This window comes from Camelina sativa, chromosome 4, assembly GCF_000633955.1.
Source record: "Camelina sativa cultivar DH55 chromosome 4, Cs, whole genome shotgun sequence".
Taxonomy (NCBI): Eukaryota; Viridiplantae; Streptophyta; class Magnoliopsida; order Brassicales; family Brassicaceae; genus Camelina; species Camelina sativa.
In genome coordinates, this window is record NC_025688.1 from 5,849,351 (window position 1) to 5,859,236 (window position 9,886).

The following is a 9,886-nucleotide window of genomic DNA, read 5'->3' on the forward strand; positions in this document are numbered from 1 at the left end:
GGCTTATTGGACATGCCATACGTTTCATATTGTGGTGAATATAAGCAAACCTCACCTTTGGTGGGTCGGCGGAGGTTTACAGAGTCAAGCAATGGACCATCAGTGAACACCATGGACGAGAGTCTACCACTGTTTGAGGCATTCTTCCGATCCCAGCAACTAGATGAGGTTGTGGTCGTAGGAGTGGTAGAGAGATGTAACATACTAGGGGCATTAGCCTTTTTGTGATCTAAATCGCCAGAGTTGCTGAATCCATTAGACTGAACAGAATAAGTAATTTGTTGGTGGTTACCACAGCTGATATCAAGCAGGTCACCTCTGAATTTTACAGGGAAGAGAGTATTCAGGGGGGAGAGTACTCGTTTCCTGACTAACGTTCCACCAATATCTAGTCCTGTAACTCCACCAGTGGATGATAGAGAGTGATCAACATCGACACTCGTTGGTTTGTTGTCCAGCGAGCTAACTTCGCTTGATGCAAAACCAACTATCCTTCTAGCTCCAGTTAGACTCGAACTAACCTTATTGGCAGCATAACTAGTCGATCCATGAGCACTTGATGAGGTAACAACACGAGTGCCATGGAAACTACACGAATCATCTGTGAACTCCAGAGGCTCCAATGATGTTTTTCTAACAAATTCTCCAATGGAAGAGCAGATACCTTCTTCACTTCCACTGGTAATGCCATCTGAATCATGGGAAGTAGCATACACAGGCAGACTTTGTGAAAGGCTACAACTAGGAGCAGACAAAGCTTCCTGGGATTGTTCACTTGAAGCAGTCTGTGGCAAACCCATAACCAATGCTCAAAGGAATTTTTCAAGTAAAAAGGGAGGTTATGGTCACTTGAGAGATGTCAGTTTCCAAATCTCTACTTGTCTAGAAACTCCGACTACAAACCACCAAATCCTAACAATACAGACTACCTCTCTCTATCTCTAGCAGAAGAATAAATAAAATAAAAAATCTAGAACTATGTATCAGTCACAGGCATCCACAAGTCATGCATTGCTTGACTAGAGACCCGCATACAAGAAACCAAACAATTAACATTAATCCGACATTGGTTTATGGCAGAGCAGTCTGCTGAAGCTACATAAAATGTGAGGGTAACAGGTACAGAGTTCATTGCAGTTACCCTTTTCCTGAAACAAATAATACAGAGAAAGCTAAATCAGTTACATATTCTCAACACAGTAAGCACATAACACCCGAAGTTGTTCTGCTAGACTCAATAGAACACACAAAATGGGCAGAAGTGTTTATCAGGAATGGTCAAACGAAGATATGACTGATTCCAGTTAAAAAAAATAATAAAGAAACAATCAAACATATCAAAATTCGTAAACAAGAGTTTAAATTTTAAGCAAGAAGAAGAGATCAAACAATGCCACTGTACAAGCTATTCCAACAAAATCAGGAACTCGGAAGCAGTAAACTAAAATTCTCATAATTATAAGCTTAGAAAACACACACATCTGCAAGATTTGAGCAATATATATTTAAAAAAAAAAAGATGATCGAACACTCCTACAAAATCTTCCTAACACTCCTACAAAAATTTCCTAAAGAAACAAACCAAGTGATCAAACATATCAGTGATCCAAGATCACAAAAACGAAATGAACCGAAGACCACACGAAATAAGCTTGTGATCAAATCAATCTGATCAACAAATACTTTAAGAAAAAAGAAGGTTTCTCATATATAGGAGAGAAACCATCAAATCCGAAGAAAACACAGCAGCAACTCATCATCAATCATCATAGACAACAACATGGTAAAACTCACAAAACCGATGCAATCACCAAACTCTGATAAATAAAATTTAAAAAAAAAGAAAAAAAAAAAAAAAACACGAAGAACGGCAGATTTAAAGACCCCGTTAGAAGACGCACCGGTGAAGCAATCCGTTCAACAAAACATTTTCAGACGAACAAGTCCAAAATCTGAATCATTCACACAAAAATATTTATTAAACCCTCCTGGTCTGGATCCAAAATTAGAATCAAACGAAGAAAAGGTCAGAGAGAGAGATTCTTAAAAAGGGATGAGCGAAAGAAAGAAAGAAGAAGCAAAGAGGTACCTCTCTCTTCTTCCCTTATCTCTCTTACTTCTGTTTATAAACAAAAGGAAAAAAAAAACAAATCCCAATAAAATTCATCATCGCCATTAACATCGCTCTTTTTTTTTTTTTTTTAATTAAACATTTTTTCAATTTTATCAAAACTCTTTTATGTAACAAAAACATGAATTTTCGTATATTTTTGAATGCATTATTAATTAAAATCATTAATTAATCTATAAAACCTTACCGTTTTTATTCTCTCTTTTTTTTTTACCGTTAATAGTAATAACTCCAACGAACAATAAAAATGGAGAAAACATATAATTTGTTTTTTTTTTCTTTAATGACGAGAGAGACAAGAAAGCTGTTGGGAATTGGGATGATTTTTCTTTTGGTGCCCTTTCACTGTTTTTTTCTTCCAAGTCTTATCCCTTAGTGGGCCATAAAATTAAGGCCCACATACTAGTGGATCAAATAGATTAAGCCCAGCACGTGATCGATCTCACGTGAGAGAGAGAATACGACAGACAGACAGATGATGATCATTGATTTGATGATAATGATTCTTCTCCTCCACCCAAAGCTGAGCCTCTTGTCTCTTGTACAACACATGTCACTGCAGTTTTAGTTTCCTTTTACTAGTTGGAGAGTAGTATATGAAATAAAGGTATATAAAAAAAAAAAAAAAAAGCTGAAAACACTAAATTTTATGCAAAAAATGCTACATTAATGTCGAGACGATATACATTACATACAAGATAAATCATATGAGTGAGAGAGTATGATCGACCTAGAAAGGTCGTGAAGCTTCTTCCATCATTTTCTTCACTCTCGTCAACTTCTCGATTTCTTTCAGAATCTGATAAACCATTCACCATTGTTCGTAAAACTTTTCACATTTGTCATCATAAAAGCCATAATGGGGAAAAAAAAAAAAAAATGAAAGACAACTTGGGACTTACCTCCAAAGCAATGTCTTCAGATGTTACCGCTTCCAAGTCTTCAAATTCCAGCTTTGTGGCTATTTCTGTTTCCAAGTAGCAAAACAGAATCAATCAGTCATACAATAAAAATTGTCAAGAATATTATTTGACTTATATGATTGATAGATCCTTACTGTCAAGGGAAATGGATGCATCTGCTGTTTCGTAACCCTTTCTTGATTTTTCGTAACTCGCTTTTAGTGTGTCAAACAACTGTGTTGTTCATCCATCATATAAGTTAGTTTCTCAGTAATAACATACCAGTAAGTTTAAGCAGTTCAGTTCTTTTAAGCATTTCAGTTCAAAGAAAGTAAAACCTCACGAGAAGATTCCGAGTTGAATGAATCATCATCCCCTTTAGCAGCGATATCCAGAGGAACATCAATCCATATGGAGATTCCGTGTCTTAGAAGTGAACTGTTCAAATGAGAACAGACAAGATTTAAGCAGCATGTGTTTGTCTTCCAAAAGCACGAACTGCTAGAGATAAACACTAGTAAAACTGATATAGAACATACAGATTTTTCAAGCTCTGTACCGCACCATCTCCAGCGCAAACTACAAGCCGGCCCATAGATGATAGCTGCTTCAGCACTTCAGTCTGCAGATATATTAGAGAGTCATCATCGTTAGAAACAATAATGTGGGTCTTCAGATTGGTTTTGACTCAGTATCTTGTAACTGAGATCAATCCTCGATCAGAAACTAGACCAGGGATGCATTTGTACGATTGAAAAATGCAGATCAAAGTAATGAATTTACCTCTGATTCTTGAAAAGCCTTCTCATCAGCTTCCTTTAAAGCTTGAGCAGACACATTTCCACCAGCCGCCTCTGTGATCAAATTATCACTACACAATAAAAAGTACACTAAAAGTTAGGGTAATGCGAAAGGACTTGAGAACATTCAATGAGAAACTATCAAGAGGAGAAGAAGAATAAAGTTGCAACCCTGAGCTACGAAGGCAAAGGACCAAAAAAAGAGAGCTTCGAGCTTAACACTAATGTTCGAATAAAGCTAAGAAACTAGATTCGACAAGTAAGTCACTATACGTATTGTAAACTAGATTTAAACAAAGATAAGTACATATAAGTAACAATGAGAATGCCTGAGATTCTGGAAACTTTCAACAACTATAACGGTTCTAAAAACTATAAAAGAAAAACTGAGGTTCTGATATGATGAACTTATGAGTGCTTTACCTATCAAAGTAGTAATATCGTAACGCCTCAGCCAAAAGCTTCCCCGTGTTCGCTTTAACAGAGTTATTAATCCCTGTTCCAGAGTGTCAAAGGCTCACAACATCAGTGAATGTCCATATGAAGTACACAGTTAGCATAAAAATATTGGGGCCTAGCCAAGTCCACCTTACCAACCAGAAATATCGAAGCTCCTTTGAGCGCAGGGGATATGTCCATAGCTTTCCTCTGAGTTTCAGATGGAAATGGTTTAAGAGCAAAGGTCGTTCTGAAGTATAAAGGAAGTAAAGCTAGTAACATATGTAAGATAGTTCTTATGAAAACTCTAACCTTCACAGCATCTATGGGATCCGAATCAACAACACTGACCCCTATGCAAAAAAACAATAAAATCGAAAAGATAAATTAATTTCATTACTTCGTTTCTCGAGCAGCCATTACTCATTATGCATCAATCTAAGAAAGAATTAGACTAATTCACAGCATCAGCGATCAGACATATCGTCGAACACTTTGTTCACACACATATATGCAATTGAAACTAACGGTTTCGGTAGACTTAGAGGGATCTCCTAAAAAATTCCAGCATTAAGGATTGCAAACTAACCGGTGAAGGCAGATTGATCGGCGAGACACAGAGACGGAGCTATAATAATACGTCTCTGAGAAGAAATGAGTCCAATAGAGGAAGAAGAAGACATCAACGGCTTGACAGAAGTAGTCGGAGCATGAGGATAGGGCAAGGGAAGAAGACGAGGGACAAGTCCAGAGGAAGTTAGAGAAGCAGACGCAGAGATCTCCATTGACGACGACGATATTGGTCTGTCTCTTTAGCTCCTTCTCTAGTCCCAAGATATCCGCCACTCAACTCAACGTGATAATTTTCTTTTTACCATATTTTTTGGTTTATCCGGTGGTTTGTTTGGTTTGTCTAATTATTTTTCGCATTTTATGAAATCTTCGTTGTATAATTTTATCAGAAATAGTTCAGCTACTATTTTTTTTATTATTCATAAATATAGTACGTTATCTGCTATATACAAAGTACTTTGAATTTTTTTAAAGTCTATATTGAGGTTTCGTATGTAAATTTAGAAGGGGATAAAAGAAAAAAATTGAAAGGATTGGAAGGGAAAATGGAATAAAAAACAAAAGGCTTCAGATTTACAATGGGTAAAAAGAAACCTAGAAAAGAAAGGAAAAAAAAAACGAGATTAACCAACTAAAAAATAATACATATAATAACCGACTTCTTCTCTATATTCACTTGTGAAGATCTCTGAATTTGTACAACCAGCGACGCAGACGCGGCAGCAGCTTCATCTTTCGATCAGCTTTCCTACTCCTGCATTATTAATAACCTAAGGAGGTTTCAATAAATCCACAGCAAACAAAAAAAACATCCATTTTACGAAATTAATAATACATTTCAACTTGTTTTGCCTGTATAGTTTGCAAGTGTTATACGCCACACGCAAACAAAAATTAAACAAGAACTTTTCACTTGCGTCTTATGGCAAACTGAACATGCTTTATATTTGTTCTATATGATTATTTTCATGTAAACAAATAAAATGAGATGGAAATAATTGATTTTACCTCTGATTTGACTGGTCTGAGCAACTCCTGTAGCTTGAGGAAGTGGCCGAGACAGGCTCATTGGTGTTAACGGCGGGGACGCTACTGCTACTCTATCATCGCTCCTTTCGACCGGCCGTTGAGAAACAGCTCTCTGGTTTCTTGAAGGTATAGAGTAACTTCTGGGGACAATCAACGGAGGTACTGGAAGCGGCGAGGCCACAATGTTGGTGGAAGATGGAGCAGCCACAGTTACAGTGTTTCTTTCTTGGTTCCATGCGGTTAGAGGCGCCGAGTGACCAACCAGACTCGGGGATTTTGCTCGTCTTGGCGGTGGTGCAAAGTGGCCTGGGGGTCTTGGAAGCTCGTGAAGCTCATTCAGCCTCGGGGAAGAACCAGGAGGAGGTGAAGCGGTAGGGGAGACCTTTGGAGAAGATGATGGATGAGGATGAGGATGAGGTTTGAGTACTGGAGGAGTCGGCAGAGGACAATACATGCCTGAGTAATTTTCTGCGGTGGTGACGGGTTTTGTTGAGGACGGTTTCAGGGGTCCTGAAAATGCATGTCTTCCTGCTGCTTGCTGCTGATAATTATGCGTGTCTGTTGTAGAATGACGAGGGAGGCGGCCGTATACGCTGTTGTTTTCTGTGTCTTTCCCATCTTTCCCGCTTTTTATCGGCTCTAATGGAGATGAATGCCATATGTTTCCGGTACTGTGGTTTGCTGGCCTCGGATTTAAAGCTTGGGAAGCTGGTTTCGAGTACCTTGTATCGTTTGGTGTTGGTAATACGTAGGCATTAAAAGATGGATTCACCTGTCTCAACCTCTCTGATAAATCAGGTTTCTTTTCTGGGAACAACGGAGCCGAATGGCTGCTCAAATACTTATCGCGGGTTGAAACTGGATACTCTTCTCTATGATCAGCATTTACCTGTGCAAGAGAGAAGTAAAATACTTATCACACTGGTCTCTCATCAACCCAATTAATTGCAGTTGAGAGCATTTGGTACACATATATTGAAAAAACATACCGCTGCTGGTCTTGTTACAGAAGGGCGAGGAAATGAGAGGTCTGTATCATCCACCTAGATAAAATGAGAAGAGGATAAGAACAATTTTTTTAGGTGATGTGTGTATATTACCGTCACAATCAACTTACCTTCATTGATCCCCATGGTGTAGAGAGAGAAGCAGCTTCGATCTTCTGCTCATTTGTTCTGTAATCAAAACTCAGTTCTCCTTCTCTGTTCATATATCGGCCGTCATCATCATCATCATCATCATCCTCGCTAGCTTCCACCTCATTCCCATGAACAGATAGATCACAATCGATGTGTTGTTTCTCTGCAGCAACTTTTACATGACGCTCAACTGCCTCTAGCGATTTCAGTCCAGTGTGGAACAAACGCATCTACAAAGAATAATAAGAAAGAAATTCAGAAACACATACGACGTACACCAAGGCTCAATGAGCAATATATAGACGAAAAAAAACACAAGCTTTACCTGAGCAGTGTGGTGACGGACTGCTTGTGTAAGGAGACTACGACCTTGTCCTTCTTTAAGAGATTTCAATCGAAAAATGCACATTGTTGCTTCGTCATGAAACTCACTGTAGGCAGGTCGAGAGTCAGAAGGAATATGTCTCTCTCCTTTACTGCTTTTAGGTCTTCCTTTATCTTTCACGAGCGACATTTCAAACACATTCCTGAGAGTTGACAGGTAAAGCAGTTGTTGAAGGAAAACTTTATCCAAACTATAAAATGAAAACTTCAGTAGTAGAAAATTAACAAACCTCTTCTCGTCACATTGTTGCTTCATATCCTGCTCATATATGAAGATCAAAAGATGAGTGAAAAAAAGACAGTAAAAGCATTTCTTGAATACAAGAAAAGCAAATTATGGTATACCTCAACAGTTCTGAGGTCCTTGAGAAGCGCCTCTGATGGGGTTGTAATAGTTTTAAATATATGACTACGCTGAAGAACAAGAACCATGACCAAGTAAGTTTTTTTTTCCAGAGAGCATTTGCAGAATTCATGTTTGCAACAAACAACTTACATATGTATCAAGAAGTCTCTGCAGCTCAGACTGAACTTTACCTAACATAAACAAGATTCTACCTACACAAGGAAAAAAAAAACCAATGTTACACTACAGTCTATTATACACCGTAAAGTAAAATTCCGTAAGTGGCTAGATCTCAAGCGCTTACTGCTTTCTTCGTCGCTATCAGGCGCGATTTGCTCCAAACAAGAACCCATCTCTCCCAATGACTCAGAGAACTCTAAAATCCACCAAAGTATAACAACAAAGCGTAAGAATGCTTTATCTTCAGTAACCTAATTGCATTTCCCATATGACAAGACAATTGCATGTTTTCTTTACCATAAGCGCTATTTGCCGTGGCAGCAGCTGCAGAGAGTAGTCTATCGTAACAGTCTCGCATGTCTTGCATATCCTGAGAATCCCAAAAGACTAATGTTACCACTCAAACGAAAATGGAAAATTCCAATACAGTTAAAAAGTCAAATTCAGTAACTTCTTCCATAGCACTAAATCTCATGTAAGTGATCAGATTTGCTACCAATTGAAAAAAAAAGTTTCTAAATTTGTTCATCACTCTCAGAATCAGAAACTCGATCGAACATCAGAAAAATTTCCTAAAAACTAGACTAAACCACAATCATAAACCCTACTAAAATCTCGTCGATTTCAGCAAAAAATAAAAAAACCCAAGTCCGTGAGAACATTAAATTACAATAATTTTTCGAAATTTAATGAAGTTTAGTTAATTGTTTACCTTCCCGGCTCGAGCGAGTTCGTCGATTTGTGTTGTAGACACAATCTCTCCTTTATCCTTTGCATCGACCTTATGCGAATGCGATGTAAACCTCTTTAACTTCTCAATCGAAGCTTTCATCTTTAGAATGAGATCAAATCAAAAACCCTAATTCAAGCAATCCCCTCAGTCAAAATTAACAAGAAAGCTTCGGATCGAAATTTCCAAAAGCAAATTGAGAAGAGATGATTGAATTGAGTCGGAGAAGAAACAGAGAAGAGATGATTGAATTGAGTCGGAGAAGAAACAGAGAAGAGTGAGATTCAAGTATCCTCAGATATGTTCAACGACATTGAATGAAGAAGAAGAAGAGAAAAAAAAAAAGCTTTTGGTCAAAAAAAAAACAGATCGGAAACAGAGAGAGACGGAGACGGAAACCCAGAGAGATAAACAGCAAAGATATTATGATCCAACGGCGTTAAACCTCTGGTTGGATTTATACATGGAGAGATGAAAAGACACGTGTCGAAATCGTAACGGATATTAAGGAAGAGTCAAAGTTCAAAGATTGATGACAGGGAAAGAAAGTGATTATCATTATTTGGGTTTGACCGCCAGTGGGAGGGTCAAACATCTCTTCCCTTTTTTTGACAAGTTATTAATTGTTTCTATTGAATCTCAATAAAACACACACACACAAACTATACATGGTACTACTATTTTAATTGCATTCAGATATTTAATATACTATCCCTTGAGTTAATTCAAAGCATCTAACTAAACTATCTAAGTTTTTTCAAACAACAGCATCACTAGTTATAACAACTCTATTTTCTCTTTGAATATAATTTAATATTAAATTTACAAAAAAATAAACTAATATGTTTTTTACTACTTTTGAGATTTTGTTTATGATTAAATAAAATTATTATTTGTTTTACACTCTTTAGATCTTTTTTTATATATGCGTTAAACATGTTTCGATAGTTTACATCTTTAACGTTTTTTTTTACATAGCGTCCATGTTTTACTCTCTATATCGAGGATTAGGAAAATGATTTTTTTTTTTTGCTGTGGATTTATTGAAACCTCCTTAGGTTATTAATAATGCAGGAGTAGGAAAGCTGATCGAACGATGAAGCTGCTGCCGCGTCTGCGTCAACAGCTTTCCTAATTTCGTAATTTCGTAAAATGGATTTTTTTTTGTTTGCTGTGGATTTATTGAAACCTCCTTAGGTTATTAATAATGCAGGAGTAGGAAAGCTGATCGAAC

General features: G+C 37.3%; 3 protein-coding genes across 4 annotated transcripts in view; all 3 read right to left on the bottom strand.

Annotated features, from left to right (window-relative positions):
- LOC104783572 overlaps nucleotides 1-2,174 on the bottom strand; it is a 4,845-nt gene extending 2,671 nt beyond the window's left edge. The window contains exons 1-2 of the mRNA XM_019244052.1: nucleotides 1,902-2,174; nucleotides 4-1,148 (exon numbers count right to left, since the gene is read on the bottom strand). Of these exons, the coding sequence (XP_019099597.1) occupies nucleotides 4-800 (797 nt within the window). The 5' untranslated portion in view covers nucleotides 801-1,148; nucleotides 1,902-2,174. The remainder of the gene's footprint in view (nucleotides 1-3; nucleotides 1,149-1,901) is intronic.
- LOC104779909 (probable inactive shikimate kinase like 1, chloroplastic) lies at nucleotides 2,759-5,145 on the bottom strand. The gene is made up of 10 exons (XM_010504332.2): nucleotides 4,861-5,145; nucleotides 4,584-4,624; nucleotides 4,427-4,481; nucleotides 4,257-4,329; nucleotides 3,817-3,904; nucleotides 3,573-3,655; nucleotides 3,372-3,471; nucleotides 3,189-3,267; nucleotides 3,034-3,098; nucleotides 2,759-2,930 (listed from the first exon to the last, which is right to left on the bottom strand). Exons 1-10 carry the CDS (start codon nucleotides 5,054-5,056, stop codon nucleotides 2,862-2,864), a joined length of 849 nt encoding a protein of 282 aa, XP_010502634.1. The 5' UTR covers nucleotides 5,057-5,145; the 3' UTR covers nucleotides 2,759-2,861.
- LOC104779910 (uncharacterized protein At2g33490) lies at nucleotides 5,288-9,079 on the bottom strand. 2 transcript variants are annotated; one of them, XM_010504333.1, is made up of 11 exons: nucleotides 8,635-9,079; nucleotides 8,220-8,292; nucleotides 8,047-8,118; nucleotides 7,893-7,954; nucleotides 7,742-7,810; nucleotides 7,627-7,655; nucleotides 7,338-7,539; nucleotides 6,991-7,242; nucleotides 6,863-6,916; nucleotides 5,853-6,762; nucleotides 5,288-5,598 (listed from the first exon to the last, which is right to left on the bottom strand). In XM_010504333.1, the coding sequence occupies exons 1-11, from the start codon at nucleotides 8,752-8,754 to the stop codon at nucleotides 5,573-5,575; spliced, it is 1,869 nt and encodes a 622-aa protein (XP_010502635.1). In that variant the 5' UTR covers nucleotides 8,755-9,079; the 3' UTR covers nucleotides 5,288-5,572. The 2 variants fall into 2 exon arrangements, with proteins under 2 accessions (XP_010502635.1, XP_010502636.1); XM_010504334.1 differs by having other exon boundaries at nucleotides 5,288-5,614.